The 20,672-nt window shown below is 36.8% G+C and overlaps 1 protein-coding gene across 2 annotated transcripts in view; it reads left to right on the top strand.

Moving 5' to 3' along the window:
• PAX5 (paired box 5) overlaps positions 1-20,672 on the top strand; it is a 227,668-nt gene that overhangs the window by 102,476 nt on the left and 104,520 nt on the right. For both annotated transcript variants that reach the window (XM_081943990.1, XM_081943991.1), the window contains one exon: positions 15,190-15,319. In XM_081943990.1, the coding sequence (XP_081800116.1) occupies positions 15,190-15,319 (130 nt within the window). The remainder of the gene's footprint in view (positions 1-15,189; positions 15,320-20,672) is intronic.

The raw sequence follows: 20,672 nt of genomic DNA, 5'->3' as shown, positions 1-20,672 counted from the left end.
GGTGGGGAGAGGGAGGAGAAAGGAAGAAGAAAGTGATGGATAAGGTACAAATATGGTGTATGGAGAGCAGAAGAGCCAATAATTGTTTTTGGGAGTTGATGGTAAGATGAATTGATGTAAACATTTAATAATATAATACGATGTTGACTATGTAATAGTATACATGTGGTTATATGTTATGAAAATGAAAAAATAAAAAACTTTATATTTAAAAAAAAGAATTTGGGCAATTGGAGAACTGTCAAAGCCCTGACAAGGATTTTCAGAGCAATTCTTTCTTATCTGAAACTGAAGCTGATATTGTTCTAAAAGCACTTACTGTGGTTTTGCACTGATTGTAAATAACTCTTCAGAGTAATCTAGGAACCAATTTTTTCCCATTGCTTGTCCAGAAATGCATTATATTGATTGCTGTTTCTAATAACATTATTGGCTCTTCATAACATAATATGATTGTCTATTCTGCCAGAGCAAAATAGCTGATGTATTTACACACATGCAAATACAGACATGCTTTTTCAGATTTGTTAACATTAGTTCTACATACAAAGCAGAATCAAGAGAAATGATTCCATTGAGTGCACCATTTAACAGTTGATAAACGTTCAGCAAAATATTCCCTGCCCTGCAACCTATGTCCATAAAAACATATATCTGCACGGGGGTGGGCTTCAAACATTTTAGCAAGGGGTTCTCTGCCTGGTTGCTGGGTGGGCATGGCCAAAGTGGGCATGGTCTAGTTGGCCTCCTGTACCATGGGGGGTGGTTTTGCCCTCCCTGGGCTCCAGAGGCTTTCCTTGAGCCTCCAGGAGGGCGACAATGGCTTCCCCAGGCTCTGGCGCCCCTCTGGAGGCCCAAAGTTCCGGTAGGTGCATTTTTCACCCTCCCCAAGCCACTGGGCATAACATGCAATTACCTGCATTAAAAATGGGGCCGCATGAGGACTCCTAAGAGGGGTGGGGTGGGCAGAGCCAGCCAGGAGTAGGATTTGGGGGTTCTCCGAACTGCACAGAATCTTAGCTAGAGGTTCTCCCGAATCCCTGCGAATGCCCAGCAGCCCAATCTGCAAGAAAGCTAGCCAAAAATCTTTCTGATAACCCATTTTTATATTTTGTTGTCCATTGAATAATTTTATTTTCATATTAATGCATACAACCCCTCTTTTGCAGTAAATTCCACAAAGCACAACAGGATTTCCTACTAAGTAGACTTGCATAAGATTGTAGCATACTAAAGGTAGTACGGTACAATTATATTACACCTTTCTTGGTATTGAACACAGGTGGAATTTAAGTACCTTTAAAAATGCCTAATTAAGGACAAGCAAAATAACTATAATGCAATAAAAAGAATAAAATACAAAATGGTGTATGACCAATTGGTGTTTTTTGTTGCAAATAAATATAAAAAAATGAAAATGTGTATCAGTCTGGAGAATTTGATGTTTTGGGTTTCTGTGGGTTCATAGAATCTGATATATAGCACTCCAAATATCTCTTGTGAATTTTTTTAAACAACACAGCAAAGCAAGTGAAACAGGTATCTACGTTTGATTTTAATCAGCATTCCTTTGCCAGTGTTAGATATGTGTATTACTATCTCCGTTCCTTCTACCTGCTTGACTGATAAACTGCAAGGAGAAAGATAGGAATAATAGACCTGAGGCTAGAGTTATTTTCAACTGGGAGAGCATTGCTCTATAAAATATTATTTACCAGTCATTTAAGGCTTCCTGCTTCTGGCAAAGTCTACCTTGTCATGTGTATCAGCTAAATGTAGATGTTGTTATTTCTACATTTTATTCCTTCTTCCTACTTAGAAATAAGAGTCTAATTATATAGACTGATTTCCCTCCCCCCTCCCTCTTTCTTTCTCTCTCTCTCTCTTACTTCTCCAAACCACTCTATTTTACAAACTATAAGTTTCCTTCTGGGGTGGGCTTCAGAAATTTCAGCAATGGGTTCTCTACCTGGTTGTTGGGTGGGCATAGCCATGGTGGGTGTGGCCTAGTCGGCCTCCTGAACAACAGTGTGTGTGTGTGTGTGTTTGCCTTCTCCAGGCTCTGGAGGCTTTCCTCAAATCTCTGGGAGGGCAAAAACTGCCTCCCCTGGGTTCCGGAGGCTCTCTGGAGGCTTCTGGAACTTCCAGGAGGCCTGTTTCCCCCCCCTCCCTGAGCATCCATGCTCTTACCTTGCATCCAAAATGGGCCACATGGAGACTCCTGGGGGTGAGAGGGGCAAGCAGGATGGGAGGGACCAGCCAAGGGTGGGATTTGGAGGTTCTCTGAACCAGCCATAATGTTAGCTACGGTTTCTCCTGAACCCAGGCAAACCCGTAGCAGCCCCCCCTGATTCCCCTCAAATTAACACCTCTTCAGCTAAAACTGCTTGGTTGATTTTGGTCTGCCATCTTTTTTCTTCCCTAAAACCAGCCGTCTTCAACTGGCAACGGTGTTTACAATCTATTATGGTTTGCTATCTACCTTACATCTTCAACTCTCTTCCTACTCCTCCAAGTTCTTCAGATGACTCCAGTCTGCCCGTTCAATAGAGACTCCTCCTTTTTTCTAGGTGAAAATATTGTCTATGAGAAAAGGAATAATCTCGTTTACACTCAGAATTCTACTAGCAACAAAAAGAACAAAATATCTGTGGATAGTTTTATGACTGGAATACAAAGGACACATTGGGTTACACGAACAAATTTAGGTTACTTATAGTTAATACTGTGTATAATAAGCTAATCTTTATTAGCATGCATCCTATTAATTTCACTGGGACTTGAGCACAATTTTCTTTGGTTAGGTTTACTGTGATCAAGTTTAGGCTCAGAACCACAGCTTGACAAAAACATTTACACACAGGCTATGTTCATGGAACATTTTAAACAATAAACCATGGTTTGTAGAATATAGTACTTAGGTAGGTTCATACACTATATTAAACTGAAAACAAACTGTTTAGCTTAGTTTATAAAAACTGTAGTTTTAAAAAAGAGTTGGAGGCAAGATGCCCTTTCTCATTGCTTTTGCCCAAGATTTGATCAAACAAATTTTGCCATTCAGTGCTACAAAACTTTACAAAAGTTACTTGACTAGAGTTGGTAGAAGGAAAGAAGGAATATGTGTGCACATCAGAGTAAGTGATTTCTTCTATTATGCTACCTTCAGTTCTTTGAAAAGTAATTTACATTTTGACAAAGTCAGTTGAAAATAGATCCAATAACAGCTTGAAGTGATACATTTCTGCATAGAGGAGAATCAGGGAAGAAGTGAAATAGATTTGCAGACAAGAACTGTAGAGAAATGTCAGTTCAGGTTTGCTGAGGATGACTGAAAGGTAGAATGGAAAGCATTATTTTTGGACATTATCTTAATGATGAACAATAAAGATGGCTGTTATTCTATAGTGCTTTGTAGAACCAGATTACTTTGCAGACTCCTAAGTCTTTTCTTGGCCATGCCATTTTAGCCATTCCAACAATATTAGTTATTTTTCTTGTTGACACTAATAAGGATAGTGCCTAAAACAAAATCTATTTATGTGATGCTTCTGAAGGCTAACAACAGCATGCCTCATCTGTGTTTCCTTTTTCTACTACTCTTATTATTTTTTTCAGTCATGTGTTCTCTTTTCTCAAACACTTTGCGGGTTTTAAAGCATTGCAATTATATCATGCCAGGAAAGCATGTGCTGAGCTAAGATCTGTCTCTTTCTGCTGCCACATGAGGGCATATAATCTTCAGAATGGAAGCGGAGACTGAAAAAATAGTTTCATAAAGTAGTGTTTCCAGCAGAATAGGAAAAAAAAATGCTGGCAATAGGTTATGCAAAAAAGGCAACACTGCTACAATGAGGGGAAGCTTTTCTGATCAGATTCACATATGAAGTTGGAGAATAAAATGCAGGGAATAAAATGGACATTATGCAAAGGGGACTAAGGAGTCATAATACAGGACATGCAGGCAAGTGTAATGCAGTAGGCACAGTTATTTGTGTGTGTGATTTCGTAGCAGTTTAAGCAAGCCAATTTTGGCATTAGTTTCCTGCCGACATTGCGTCTTCTCAGAGCTGACAAGCAGTAGTATAATCTTTTGATAAAGCAAGAGGGAGAATTGCTTGAGAAATTTAACTGATCAGTTTTCCATGATACTTTGCAAATATCCGTCCTAGGAGCAAAAGCAATAGAAGTATCTTTCGAATCTACTTGTTTTAAATTAAACTGAATTAAGCTGCATCTGAGGAATTCCTGAAGTAATGATTTCAGAGGTTGGTGCTGTGGACTCCTATTTAATACTCCTTTGGGTCAAGATTTACCTATTCCACATCTTTAATATTGTTCAGTATTTTGCTTACCTGAACATACAGAAAATGATTGGGGCAAGTCATTTCGGATTATAAGGTGTAATATCTTCAATCTGTAGAGGACAGCCAATTCTTCCTTCCTTTTTTGATTACATTCCAAACCGTTCCTTAGTGTCAAAAATACATTAAATATATGCTACAGACTAATGCTGATTCCAGATAGGATAGAGGTGCTGTTGGCTTGTAGAGAGGACCTACAACTTCTAATTCAATTTACGACAATAGTGTAGCATTTCCTTTAAAAAGTTAGTTCCATAATTTATGGGTTGCCAATCTAGTGCCCCTTCAAATGTATTGGGAATATGTGTGGACTAGATAGAACTTGGGAAGCACCATGTTGGAAAAAGGTGCATGTATTAAATGTGAGATTATCACTTTAGGGTGATGAGGGGGTTTGACAATGTGATTCTATTATTTTCCCCCCCCACCCCCAAACTTACTTATATTTAAAATATCTAAGACCCAAGTAAAGGGGACATTAAATAAATCCTTGAATTTAATGGGCATGTTTTTAAAATTTAAAGTATTTGTGTGAATATGTGAAATTACATACATACATGTTTCCATTTGGTCTGAAACATAAAGATTATATTTGCTGAATCTGGCAGTCATGAATCCTAAGTAAGAAATAGATAGACCACACTGCAATTTAAAATGGAAAAATGTATTTTCCATATAACATTCAAAACTACCTTTGATGATTTAATTTTTCTGAACATGGTTAATGTTTTACATTGTATTCCACTTTGATCTTTCCAGAGAAATCGTTTAAAAATGGAACAGGCATTACTATGTTGGAGGTATGCTTATACTTAATAGCAGGAAAAAAGGGGAAATAGGGATTGTTCTAAAATTGGATTTTCAATATTTTAATTGGAATTTTGCAATATTTTAAAAATGCTATAAGGTAAAGGTAAAAGTTCCCCTTGCACATATGTGCTAGTCGTTCCCGACTCTAGGGGACAGTGCTCATCTCCATTTCAAAGCCAAAAAGCCAGCGCTGGCTGTACATAGACATCTCCATGGTCATGTGGCTGGCATGACTAAATGCCGAAGGCGCATGGAACGCTGTTACCTTCCCACCAAAGATGGTCTCCATTTTTCTACTTGCATTTTTACATGCTTTCAAACTGCTAGGTTGGCAGAAGCTGGGACAAGTAACTGGAGCTCACCTCATTACACGGCACTAGGGATTCGAACTGCTGAACTGCTGACCTTTCTGATCGACAAGCTCAGTGTCTTAGCCACTGAACCATCCCTTTTAAAATGCTATAGGTAAAGGTAAAGGCTCCCCCACATATGTGTGCTAGTTGTTCTCAACTCTAGGGGGTGGTGCTCATCTCTGTTTCAAAGCCGAAGAGCCAGCACTGTCCGAAGACGTCTCCGTGGTCATGTGGCCGGCATGACTAAATGCCGGAAGTGCATGGAACATTGGTACCTTCCCACCAAAAATGCTGTATATGTTTGCAAATAATGAAACAGTTGCTAAAATGCAGTTTGTAACATGAACGTTGTTTCTGACTTGGAGTCATGATTATATTGCTATGTCACATGATCTGGAGAAGATGCTGCCAATTTCTTCAGATTTTTTGGGGGGGTGGGGGGGAGGGTGTCAGAACCTCCCCCAGATAAATTATTTGAGCCTTGGACCCCCTTGAGTGATGTTACTGCTCCCCCTTGTGTCAACTCTCCAGAAGAGCCTTTTAGGTTTTAAGCATAAGAATGCCCAAGCTATTTTTATAAAAATGTATAGCTTTGTGCATCTTCTCTTTTGATGGCTGGGATTAGTCGATTCTGATTAGTTTCTGATTCAAGTCAGATTTTGGTGAATGAAGTTCTGATCTTGCTTGGAACCCTATGTATTGGGGTTCAGTGCATTGGATGTTTCTATGATTTACTGAGATATAGGGAACAATAAGTTGACTGTAAAGTACAGTAGTTATGGTAGAGATCCTAACTTGCAGAAAATAGTATAAACACACTTGGGATAAAACTGTGGTTGGTTTTCTTTGTATTAATGTGTGCTGAAGTTAAAACATATATTGTCATTATCATTCAGAGGGAATACTGCATGGTATAACTAAGGCTGTAACCAAGTCTGCATCATCATATTACTAGAAACCATAATATGAAAGTCTTGAGTAAAAAAAAATTATGGGCAATAAAGGTAAATATTTATAGACTGACCTTGTGGTGACCATGCTTTAAGAAAGATTGCAGTTTGGAAAGTAGGAGGAGCAAATTCGTAAGTAGCAGGAATACATACATGAAATGAAATATAGAAAAATGAATATGTTGGATGTCGGTGCAATTAAGAAGAGAAGAATATAGTAAGTCTGAATGAATGTGAACTAATTACAGAATAGAGTTGATGAATTCCCATAGGCAAATGAAGATAGGGGGTGTTCCTCTATCCTGGTCCTATTAGACCTATCAGCGGCTTTTGATACCATCGACCATGGTATCCTATTGTGCCGGCTGGAGGGGGTGGGGGGCACCGTTTTGCGGTGGTTCTGCTCCTACCTCTCCGACCGGACGCAATGCGTGTTGGCAGGGGAGCAGAGGTCGACCCTGAGGCCGCTCACTTGTGGGGTGCCACAGGGGTCGGTCCTCTCGCCCCTCCTGTTCAACACATATATGAAGCCGCTGGGTGAGATCATTCGTGGTTTTGGGGTTGGATACCATCTGTACGCTGATGATACGCAGCTGTACATCTCCACCCTGAACCACCCCAACGAGGCCATCGAAATGATGTCCCGGTGCTTGGAAGCCGTTCAGGTCTGGATGGGGGACAACAGACTCAAGCTCAACCCCTCCAAGACGGAGTGGCTGTGGCTACCGGCGCACCGGTTCAACCAGTGGACTCCATCGCTGGCCATTGGGGGCGAGCAACTGGCCCCCGTGGAGCGGGCGTGCAATTTGGGCGTCCTCCTAGATGCCCGGCTGTCGATGAATGACCATGTGGCAGCCGTGGCGAGGGGGGCGTTCCACCAGGTCCGCCTGGTGCGCCAATTGCGCCCCTTATTGGACCGGGACGCCCTTCGCACAGTCACTCATGTGCTGGTGACGTCTCTTCTGGACTACTGCAACGCTCTCTACATGGGGCTCCCCTTGAGATGCACCCGAAGACTGCAGCTGGTCCAGAATGCGGCCGCGCGGGCTATCATGGGGAGTACTAGATACTCCCACATAACACCTCTCCTGCGCGAGCTGCACTGGCTACCTGTGGTTTTTCGGGTGCGTTTCAAGGTGTTGATTACCATCTTTAAAGCGCTCCATGGCACAGGACCTAGTTACCTGCGGGATCGCATCCTACCCCATACATCCCTGCGACCAATTCGCTCTCACAGGGAGGGACTCCTCCGGGTGCCGTCCACCAAGTAATGCCAACGGGCGGCGCCCAGGAGTAGGGCCTTCTCTGTGATGGGCCCAACCCTCTGGAATGACCTCCCCCCGATATTAGAACCACTACTGACCTCTGCTCCTTCCGTAAGAAACTCAAGACCCACCTGTTCCAATTAGCTGGCCTAGCCCGTCTATAGTTCTATTCTTAACCTCCTGGCAGTTATTTTTAATTATTTTTAATTTTGGGGTAGATTTTAGTGGTAGATTTTAACGTTGTTCTTAACTTTATTTTACTGTACAGTTTGTATATTGCCTCCTCTATCTATATCTATATGTATGTATGGTGTTTTTTACTCTGATTGTACACCGCCCCGAGTCCCTTTGGGGAGAGGGAGCGGTTTATAAATCTAAATAAGGTTAAAGTTAAAGCAGGTTTAATTACGAATGAAAAAGCTAAAATGTATGTTAAAAATATAAAATGGCATCTTCTAAGTTGTGAGTGGGTATAGAAGTAAAATTACATAAGTTGACAATATGTTCAATGTGATGATTCAATAAATTAAGTTAAGATTGGAAGAATTGAGAGATCAGATTGGGGAAAAATTATGAAGCCTTCTGAAAGAATGCAAGGGAAGAAAAAGTTTAGTTAAGAAATATGAAAGGATGAATAAGAATAGGAAATCAAAAAGTGTGATTGGACATGAATGAGACAGTAGACTGTTAGATGAGCATCTGTTTAAAAAGCCTATTTGTTCTGAATACAATTTAAGAATAAATCTATTCATATGTTGTTTCATGTGGCGGAGGAATGAATATGCATTTAAATCTGAGATCATTTAATTGTTTATTATGAAATATCAGAAAAAGCTTTGAATATAGGATAGATCAGTTTTGATAAAATTTTGGGAAAAAAGAATGAAAAATGAGCATGAAAGCTAAATTATTGTAGGAAGAGAAAATGCAAATACTTTATGAAAAAATATTAGAAGCTACTATCTTCTAATATTTCTGTTGAATTCCTTATAAAATGTTGGAAAGTGGAAAGCAAATAACGGAACATTGGAACAGACATGCTGTTGAGGTCACTCGATAACATCAGAGTATCACAGAATTTTCTGAATATTAATATAGGAATGTTTGAAAAGAGATCCTTGGTGGGATGATCAGATGGATGAGGAAAAACGCAAATAATAGAATGACTTCTGTGAAAATGTGGATCAGAGAAAAAGACTCCATGATATGTAAAAGAGAGAAAAAACAAGTGGCAAAAAAGCAATGAATAGTTACAATTAAAAGAGGCAGAGATGCAGTGCAATTTTCTTGGAAATCTGAATGGAATTTTTTTTTAAAAAGGGATGAAATGATATGGGAAGAAACTGAACTGAGGAACTGCTACAATGTTTATTTTAGAGGTTGAAATAGGAATGTTAGTGATGTAATCATAATCATATATTAAATATGTATGCCGCTTAACTTCCAACAGCTCAATGCTCAAAGTTACAATGGCACTGAAAAAAAATGACTTGCAACCATTTTTCACACTTATGACCCTTGCAGTATCCCCATAGTCATGTGATCAAAACTCAGATACTTGGCAAGTGACATATTTTTGACGGGGTCATGTGATTAACTTTTGGAACCTTCTGACAAGAAAAGTCAATGGGGAAGCCAGATTCAATTAGCAACTGTGGTACTAACTTAACAGTTGTAGTGATTTTCTTAACAACTGTGGCAAGAAAGGCCATAAAATGGGGCAAAATTCACTTACCAAATGTCTTGCTTAGCAACAGAAATTTTGGGTTCAATTGAGGTCATAAGTCGAGGACTACTGTATATGTTGATATGTTGAAAAGCAGAGCTGAAACAAATCCTAAAATGTTGCGTAAGTATGGAAAGAATGCTCTTATTGTTCCCCTTTACCAAGGAGAAATGTTGAAAGAATGAATACAAAATCTACAAGGGGATTAGTGTGCCTGGTTATGTGTTTGACTAAAATCTGACTAAAAGCGTTCTAGAGGTAGAAAAAAAAATCTGGGAAGTACAGTACAGTTTTTATGCCAGAACAGTTTGTGCTCTTCAACAGGTCATTGAGAACATTTGAATGCAAAAAGACCATTGGTGTATGATGGTTAAACGAAAGAACCGAAATGAATAGATTTAAATTATGGAATGTTTTCCCCAGCTGCAGAGTTTAAATTTGATTGCCGAATGCTAGTAGAATAGAAAAGGATGGAAGTAAAACATGAATGGGAATAATTAGAATGGTTAATAAACAATTCAGCATTGACTAGGAAGAAAGACAAGGATATGTGATGTCCCCTTGTTCATCTATTTATGGAAAAAAGTATAAGAAATATTTGTAGCGCTGTAAGAAGTGTTTGGGTTAGGGCACATAAAGATGATGGCAGATTGCTGGCTGAGAAGCTGGATAATTTGTAGGGAATGTTAGACTGATGGTGCAAAGTGAAGTATGCATCTGAAAATTAAAGTATCAAATAGTTAGACAGATATGTTAAACGGAGAAAAGGATTACGAGCTATACATAAACGACAAAAAGTAGAGGAAATAAATTTGTGTTTACATACCTCAGTAGAATGTTTACTAAAGATAGGAAAATGGATGGAGAAATTTTAAATTATGCCAGTGCTGGTAGAAAGCTGGTGGGAAGATACCATCTGTTGGGAGAAATGAATGTTTAAAGAGCAAACTTCTGCCCAGTTAGTTCTATGGAAATGAGACTTGGTTGTGTCGGGCAAAACATACAAGCAATTTAAATGCAGCAGGAATTGGTAATGTTAAGAACAGTGAGTGGCGAATCAAGAAATAAGAGGATCAAGAATGATTGGGTGCTGGTTGAAATGTGAATTAAATGCAAAAGTACACTAAGGTGATTTTGTCATACAGATAGAATGAACAAGGCTAGCAGGGCAAAACAAATATTTGAAGGAAGATGGAATTGGTTCAAAAGAAGGGGAGAAACTAGAGGTTGAACAGAGTTGGCCAAGTCCTCAAAAATAAAGCGAGTTAAAAGAACAAAAGGCAGTGAAGGAAAGATAGCTTGCCAAAATGGAGAGGTGTGTAGAGATAGAAGGTGTTGGTATTGGTACAAACTAGACTTAGCTATATTTCCTCTAATTGTTCTTATTTCATCTCTTTACATTCTGTCTCACACCTTTTCTGTGCATTGCATAAAGTTGCTTACTTCAGAAAGAAATAGCATGATGGGCATGTAAGCATGTGCATCTTGTGCTGCTAGAAGAATTGTCTTTAAATTGTTGAAAATGCGTACACATATCCTTATCTGCCTCAGGGACCTGTTTCTTCTCTATAGCTCTCTCTATTCTTTCTCCTTTCTCTCTTAGAGAGCCAATGACCCACAGTTTATCAACATTAACACTATCATTAGCATGATAGCAACATTATCCTGGGACACATATATTGGTCTTTATTCATAATTTCTCTGTAGTTTCTCTGTATAGACAACCCCAAGCCCCAAGCTATATGACTCCTATATTGAATGATTGTGAGAGATCTGCTCCAAATCTTTAGAAAAAAGTAGACCGGTCTGGCTATTTCCATAGGCAAGGATGGGAAGGGAATTTTTTCTCCTCAAAACTGCTTTTTATATACTTGCTTACCCCTCTTGCATTTCAAGTTGGATTTCAAGCCTTAATATGACTTCCCAATTTCCTATTGTGAGGATCTTATATTGTTCTTTCTTTTTTGTATTTTGACACCTATTTGCTTAAAGGACGTTCAATACAATACAATACAATACAATACAATACAATACAATACAATAGCAGAGTTGGAAAGGACCTTGGAGGTCTTCTAGTCCAACCCTCTGCCTAGGCAGGAAACCCTATACCGTTTCAGACAAATAGTAGAATTCACAGAAAAAAAGAATGGAGATGAAAATTATTTCTGAGATATTTTAGAACTAATCACAATAACAGGGATGATGGAAATTTTTTAGCTTTGTGAATCCCCAAATGAACTGCCCTGACCAGCATAGACTGGAATTTAGCTATTTAGTTGCTTTGCAGAATGAGATGGACAGCATGTTAAACAAACAAACAAACAAACAAACAGTCTTTCCACCTCCTGAATGTTCTAATGTAGCTCATTGGTTTAAAATATATATATATATTTAAAGAAAGGTAGTTTTAGAAATGTATTTTGAGGAAAAATACATTTACAAATATGAATATGTGTATTCGTGAATTCTTCTCCTCTATTTTAGGTAATCTTCTTCAGTTCCTCATACTACAACTTTATCTAGCATGAAAAGGGATTCCCCATCCTAATTTTGGGGGGTGAAGGAGCTGGAGAAGAAAATGGGCTAGGGAATTTGGGAACCACTTCCCATACCTGGATCTGCATCTGTTTTGTACAAGACAACCACCCCCAATAAAATTATGATTGTTATTATCTTGGTAGCAATATTCAATACAATACAATAGCAGAGTTGGAAGGGACCTTGGAGGTCTTCTAGTCCAATCCCCTGCCTAGGCAGGAGACCCTACACTGTTTCAGACAAATGGCTATCCAACATCTTCTTAAAGACTTCCAGTGTTGGGCCATTCACAACCTCTGGAGGCAAGCTGTTCCACTGATTGTTTCAGGAAATTTCTCCTCAGTTCTAAGTTGCTTCTCTCCTTGATTAGTTTCCACCCATTGCTTCTTGTTCTACCCTCAGGTGCCTTGGAGAATAGTTTGACTCCCTCTTCTTTGTGGCAACCCCAGAGATATTGGAACACTGCTATCATGTCTCCCCTAGTCCTTCTTTTCATTAAACTAGACATACCCAGTTCCTGCAACCGTTCTTCATATGTTTTAGTCTCCAGTCCCCTAATCATCTTTGTTGCTTTTCTCTGCACTCTTTCTAGAGTCTCCACATCTTTTCTACATCGTGGCGACCAAAACTGAATCCAGTATTCCAAGTGTGGCCTTACCATGTTCCAGTATTCTTTTGTGCAATGTATTTTACTGGGACCTGCCCTTCTCTGCCCTGCCTGTTGTCAATACATCCAGCAGCTTGGTTATGCCCAAGAAACCCTGCCTCTGTGATCTATCCACATAACATATAGTCCTCAATATATGACCACAATTGAGTGCAAACTTTCCGTTGCTAAGCAAGATTATTATTGGGAGTTTTGCCCTACCTTCCTTGCCACTCCTTGTTAATCACTGCAGTTTATTAACTTAGTAACACAGTTATAAAGTGAATCTGGCTTCTTCATTGACTTTGCTTGTCAGAAGGTCACAAAAAGGGATCGCATGACCTCAGGGCAGTGCAACCCTCATAAATACATGTCAGCTATCAAGCATCTGAATTTTGATCACATGACCATGGAGATGTGAAAAATATCATCAATCACTTTTTTCAGTGCCGTTGTAATTTAGAACGATCACTAAATGAATGGTTGTAAGTCGAGGACTACTTGTACAGAAAAAGCTGGATTGCAACAGGCTATTTTAAATCAACAAACAGAAATAAAAATCTGATTATGTCCTCCATTGGGCTATAGCTGTATTTATAGTTCAATGAAGAGCAGGAAGACAAACTGGGGTGGAACAGAATTTTGATTTGGGACATCAGACATGCCTTCAGTGAATAAGAGAAAACAAAACATCAAGAGAAACAAACAAAACATAGCCAAAATTGCCTACATCACCTGGAGTTAGGATTCACTTCAAGCTGCAACCAAGTTGTATCCGTTTACAAATAATAAATATAGCGTGCATCCTTATTAACAAATAATACATTTCTGAATAGAAGAATCTTACAAATGCTAGCAGCATTTTGTTTTATGCTCTGTGGGTAATAGGTGGTCATTAAAACAGTGTGGCCAAAGTATCAACTGCACATTGGTGGTTCCAATTTACCCCGAATAAAAAACTGAAGTGTTACAAATCATTAATGCATTTTTAAAGAAATTACAATGCAAATAAAACTCGGAATTATGAAACAAGGGATTGTTCTACAGTATCCTTCCTCCTGAATAGAGTGGGCAGTTTGGGATAAAAGTCCAGAGATAATACATCACTGCTTATATACCCCTAAGTACATATGTACCACCATTTTTCTTTTAATATCCCTTTGAAATGAGGGAGTTTAATTTCCAGGGAAACCTACAAGGAAATGCACATCTATGTCATTTTAAACCAAGGCAGTTTACTTCAATGCTGCCTTGCACAGGAGGAGCTTGTTAGCTTTTCTCTAAGCTATTTTATACTTACTTAAATATTTTATGCTGCTGTCCTGCATGAGAAGATAAAACAAAAATACAACAGTGGCACATCCTTAAGACCATTGCTTAAATACAGACATACCCAAAGCAACAGCTAAAAAAAACCACAGTGATATCTGCAACCAATAAATCACAAGAAACAACTTTAACTATAGCCAAAGACAAACATAATTAATGCAACACAAACCATTAACCAAAAGGTCAGGTAAACAGGGCAGTCTGCATCTTGCTTGATAATTGTTACAGTCATGTATATAGTTGGCTTGATAATTTCTTTATTGGTTCTAATATTAATTTTCTGCTTGGCAATTGATTGCTACCTGCTCGTTATTTGAAGGAATGAGTTTACATTTATCAACTTTTTATATACTTGTGAGATGCACTATAATTGTGAAATGCAGTTTTATTTCAATGCATTATACTGTAATGAGTACATATTCTAAGACAGTGGTTCTCAACCTGTGGGTCAGGACCCCTTTGGGGGTCGAATGACCCTTTCACAGGGGTTGCCTAAGTCCATCGGAAAACACATATTTTCAATGGTTTTAGGAACCGAGATACAATTTTACAGTTGGGGGTCACCACAACATGAGGAACTGTATTAAGGGTCGCGGGATTGGGAAGGTTGAGAACCACTGTTCTAAGATTAAAATGCTTAGGTATCACAATACCTTTCTTGTTTGGGAACTTGTTAAATGGTAATTCTACAATGGACAGCCCAGCAGAGGATGCTTTAAAAAACGATTTTAAAAAACTTCTAGTGCATCATTAAACAAAGCAAAAATATCATTGTCATGCTTAATAATTCATGGTTTTATAGAAATAAACTGTCAAAAACCTTCAAGCTTGTAGAAGTGATGCAGAGATTCCCATGCTCCCCCCCCCAATAATTAGAAGTACTTTTTGAGATTACCTTGTGATTCACATTAGGAAGTGCTGGTGATTTGTCTTCCTTAGAATAATCTGAGAAACTAAAAAGTTTTTGGTTAATTGAAGTTGCAGGATTCATGTTGTTGTAACATCTCACAATAGTTTGAAAACATTTCATTTCACGCTGCATCTGAACATTAAAATCAATCTTCAGATATAAAATCACCATTATTACCATTATTACCAAGGCCTTCACTGCCAATATAGGAATGAACCACTTAGCTTGGTTTCATCATATATTAGAATTTAATATATAGAAAATGTTACTAAAGTATCTCATTTTTCTTTGAACTCAGTCAACAGAATATTCAGCCATGACATCACTAGCTGGTGGATTAGACGAAATGAAGGCCAATTTAACAAGCCCTACATCAACAGATTTGGGGGCCAGTGTCCCAGGACCACAATCATATCCTATTGTGACAGGTAAGAAAACTAGACACTTTAAAAAGAATGTCATGTCAAAACTGATGCTTGTTATGATATGGTGCATACGGTTTGGAATATGAGTATGAATTTAACAAATTCTAGTTTTTTAAAAGTAAAATAAAACCCATGACACTGAAGGCATTCAGAGACCTCAGTAGCTTCTATTCTATATAGACGTTCTACCTGTTTATTATTTTTATGAATAATTGCTTTGTGTTTGTGAGATATACCAAAGCAACAAAAATAACTTTGTTGTAATTGCAATAGAGATTAATGCTTTAGAGACCATATGCAGCCCAAAGCTTATCAGGGCATCAGAAATGAAGCCTTTAAATTGTGAAAGCACCTTATTAAAGAAACAAATGCCCCCAAAGGCTAGCAACACTAAATTGAATTACTGACTTCTTTGTGGTTTGACCCACCATCTCCCTATCTGTAAAAAAAATTCTAATTGAATGGGAAAGGTGGAAGGGACTAAAGTGATATCCAAAGGACCAAAAGAAAGCCCCGTCACTCTTGGTGACCACTTACTGCAATTCTTTTGTGGAGTGGTGACCGTATTGCTATATTCTTTCTTTCTTGATCAGCAAGGGAGTTGTGGAAGGAAGACTTTACTGGCCTGCTTGAACAGAGGCTTCTGAAGCTTCATTCCATCCTTACCCCCTGGAATGAAGGAAGAATGAAGCCAGCTCCTCTGGAGCCATTGCTCAAAGACTTTCCACGCAAACTAAATGACAGATTCCTAGGGAGCTGCATGAACTTAGTGGCTGCAGCACTGGGCGGAAAGAAACATAGGAATATGTCCTTGCCTGTCTGTAGAGGTCATTTTGCTGCCTGGAAGACAGCATGTGAATTGATCCAATCCAGTTTTCCAACCCTATCTCTGCTGAACAGGAGTGGTCTTTTTCTGTAGTTTCCTATTTTAGCACACTGGATGGATGGTATGCAAATTCTTTGCATGAGACCTAGAACTAAATTTATTCAATGGTTTTAATTAAGTTTCATGCCATCTTGTTCAAAACAAATAAATACATACCCCACAATTTTCTGCACAGTGCCTAATCTATTCAATTCTCCACTCAGGAAGAGGAAGATTATTTATCAGTACAGCCAGTGTTACTGAAGATTGTTTTTTGGTTTAATACTTTTCCTTAGTTGTTTTGATAGGTGTTTATTCTAATTTGCAGTTGCATTTTTAGCTCCCACTGTATTTGATAAATTGTTCGTATTTTTACTTTCTAGTTATTGATTTTAAAATGTTTGCATTATTAATTTCTTATTCTATATTGTTTGCAGAACACTGACCATTTATTTTGTAAATACAGTATTTTATGTCTCTTAATATAACAAAAAATACACAAAAACAAAAAGATACTGAAATATAAAAAGGAAAAAAGGAAAAAATACATAGGTAATATCAATTAATAATATATATGTATTTAAAGAGAAAATAAACTGATTTTCTAAGCAATAAATTATACCTTGACTATACAGAAAATGAAAATTGGTAGGTTTTTAAAAAAATTGATATGAAATAAATTGACAGAAAGTAAACACACATCAACAATCTGAGATTTAAAATCTGGCTTAGCAGACTCATTTCGATAAAGAAAGCAGTGATTTTAACTACAGTCCACTGGAAATCTAGATTCTTCATACATCGTTAAGTTCCAAATTTCTGGTATATGGTTTAATCTTACACTAACTTCTTTATGTCTTATTTTGTCTTCTCAATGTTGAATTGAGAAACTGAATTACATTGAACAAAAATGGAACATCAATGGGACAGGCTCAAAATGTGTATTAAAGTTCTTTTCACTATTAAAATTTTTAAATTTCCAACATTTTAATGTCTTTACTAAATATCTTAAGTGTTCAGTACACTACAAATATATCAGAAGATCAAGAGGCATACAGACAAACACATCATTTAAAACTAACATAATCAATTTACCTAAAGTATTACAACTCAGTTTTTTCTTTGTTATAATAATCCCGTCAATTAAAATAATAATAGATTTAGAATCTTACATATTCCTTCAATAATAATAATATAATTTAATGATTAATTAAAATTTAATGTTATTAATTTAGGAAATACTAATAATGTAATAAAGGTGACTAATCATAATATTTAGGAGTTTCAGATGCTGCTAATGCATTCAATTAATCAGTTAATCAAAACATTTTAATTGGATATATTTCCATTCATCAGTTTTCAAGTTCTTCCTGCAATATTGCAAATGCTTTATAAGATTGTTAGATAATAAATTTAGCTAAGGTATCAATACCCTGTCTTGGCTACAACACTCAATCACAGATATCAATTATGAGACTAGAAATAAAATCTTTCATCTCAACATATTCCAAATATATCTTGCAGTCTTTAATGGCAAATATTTCCTTTCATAGATAGAGACAAAGAATAAAAATAGATACAAACCCCTGCCAAGATACCAAGGGAAACAAATAATAATAAAGATGTGTCCATGAAGACTTTAGAAAAGAATCACTTATTCAATTAAATATGAAAATATATGTCAGTGATAAACTCTAAATCTGAAAATCAAAACTCCCTTCTCTATAAGAAAATAGTTATTTTGATAAAGAAAACTGTCAGATTAATATAAAGATTTTCATATCCTTAAAATACCCAAACAGATGTAACTTCCACATACCTCTAAAAATAAGTATTCATTTAATCATACTTTATTTTTTTCCCATAAAAGCATGTAATCATTTGTTAATATCAGTCATAATTTTTGGTAAACATTTTGAAATACACTGACCTGGAGATCTTCCTAGAAGCAATAATTCCAAGATTCTTAAAAGAATTCAAATCTTATATAAGGTCCCAATCTTTATATCTTTCAATAGGTACTTTAGATCCTATTGGACATATTAATATAATTATTACACTTAATTGAATACTTTGATAACTTACCAAAATGTACTACATCCATCAATTTTGATAAAGAACTTTAATATTTTTTTAAAACATATTTTTATTTTTTTTTAAAAAATATAACAACTTATAAAAACAATTTATGTTTACCATTAAATCATCTTATTGCCCAAGATACCCTTCAGCTTTTGATTCAAACAGGTCAGAAGTTCCAAATTTAAATTAAATGTAAAAGGACACAATAGACATTCTTGACAAGAGTCCACAAAACATTCCAGTGAGTCAACAAATAATTTCATTTGTATTAACTGTGGCTAATGGAACTCAACTAATTAAAAGGTATTTTCCAATTCAAATAGTCAGGCTTGCAGCTGATATAAATATATGACTTACATGATATCATAGCAGAACAAACTTCACCTCTGTCTTTTCCTTCTGCTTCTTACCCAATTTGTACAATATTCTATCCAACATGAGCAATGAAGATTTTACTTGCTTTTATGTCATATACCTGGATCTGAAGTAGAAGATAAAGAAGATTTAATTAGCTATGTTTTATGCAGGTTATTTCACTGCATGACAAATGACGACCATAGAGGTGAATGTGGGGGAAAGGAAACAGAATTTCTGTCCAAGTCTGATAATGAGCTAGAAATAGCTCTGAGTACAGGCTTGGAGATATAGTCCTTAGCTTGCATTTGTTGTGATCCCGAATGTGGTTATCATTAAAAGAATGTTGAATTGTTGAAATCCTTTTGTGATTAAAAACGTTGAATTTAAATATGTAGAAGTGGAGACTAGTGGTAACGGTATGCATTGCAGACAAGTGGATATGCGACACATTAGTGTTAGATCAGAATTAATTGAAAAGAAGTGAACAGAAGGTTTAAGTCCTCGTAAACTTTCATGGTTTATAAATATTGTGAACACATAAGCATAAAAGTATGATATACATAAAAGGACCCAAACATATACAGTATATCCAAATAAAATGCGCTGTATAATGCATGGAATTCATTTATGTAACACAACAACTAACCAACTCTGTTCTTCACACCATTGCTTTTCTTTCAACCCTATTTTTAAATTCTTTTACAATACCTTTTGCTTTTCAGTGATCTTTTCACGTATTTTATAGTCACTGTTCATCAGATTTTGCTCCAATGGTCTTTAATAACTGGATGAAACTTACAATATATCAGAACAGAGCAGAACAGAGCAGCCAGAGTAGCATTGAAACTAACATATTATCTCACTTTGATCAACTTTACTAGAAAGCAAGTAATTTCCATTAAATCAACATTATATAAGTACACAATCTACCTAAATGGGGCTCTGCACTGTAACATATTTTGCACAGGAGCCCCATTATACCAGCGCTCCGAGAGAGAAATGAAGAAGTTTGCTATCAAGGGATTTTCACTCATACAATAGTTTATTTCTTTATGAAGATTAGGGCAAGTACAGAGAAATAGGGTTTTTTTTTTTTTTTGTTAGAATGGTTTTACTTTCTATTGCTGCATTTGTGATTCTTTGCCCCAATCAAAACATTTTATTGATTTTGGAGGTTCTTGAAGGGGGCCTATTAAACCTAAATTGGATTATTGGTATATTGTATTATTTCATTAAGACATGCTATGGTGTTGTTGATACAAGTTGTTGGCAAAGTTTACCTTCATCCCTGGTCATCATTTTGGGTACTTATTGTACCTCCTGGAACCAATTAACGATGAGTACCCAGGTACCACTGTATATTTATGCATCATATTCAGCAGTGTTTAATAAAGCAACACAATGTAGAGTTAATAGGACTCTGTCCTGAGGTATTCTAAACTGAGGAATCTGAAGATCATTGCAAAATCAAGTTACAGTCCTTGTACTAGATGATCCCATGCTTGCACATTTGATTTATATATTAGTTGATAATATGGAAAGTATATACAGGATTAATATTTTAACAATTGAAATGGTTTTCACGTAAGATCTAGTAAGCTATATTGCTAAATATTTATAATAACCTACTAAGTATTTAATTGGTTTCTAGTGTTATGGTGTCCCTGAGTGGCTTAGGCTATATCTTGTTCTAAACTTAAAATGCATATTAAAATGGTGCTTGAATGCTTTGGTGCTTTAGAATGCTATTAGAGTGATATTTAGGGTTTCTGGACGACATCTTCCTTTCCCTCTGAATTCTTTCTGTGCTGCTCTTTCAGACTGAATGCCTCAGACCCAAAATTGTCCAGGGGTCTTTAATCTAATATTTAATTCATTGCAAGAAGGACTATAGATTTTGAAGGGAAAAAAAGGCTTATGGGGTACAACTTTTTTAATGTTCATTGGGATGATATAAGACAAAGTGACACAACTTAATGTTATTTAGACGTTTGGGCCATGAGTTTTATAAACCTGAAAAGATTCTGTGGTCTATTATTAGGGTTTATAGTC

Source organism: Natrix helvetica (genome assembly GCF_964273705.1).
Source record: "Natrix helvetica genome assembly, chromosome: 2".
Taxonomy (NCBI): domain Eukaryota; kingdom Metazoa; phylum Chordata; class Lepidosauria; order Squamata; family Natricidae; genus Natrix; species Natrix helvetica.
This window is presented reverse-complemented; position numbering and strand designations above follow the sequence as displayed.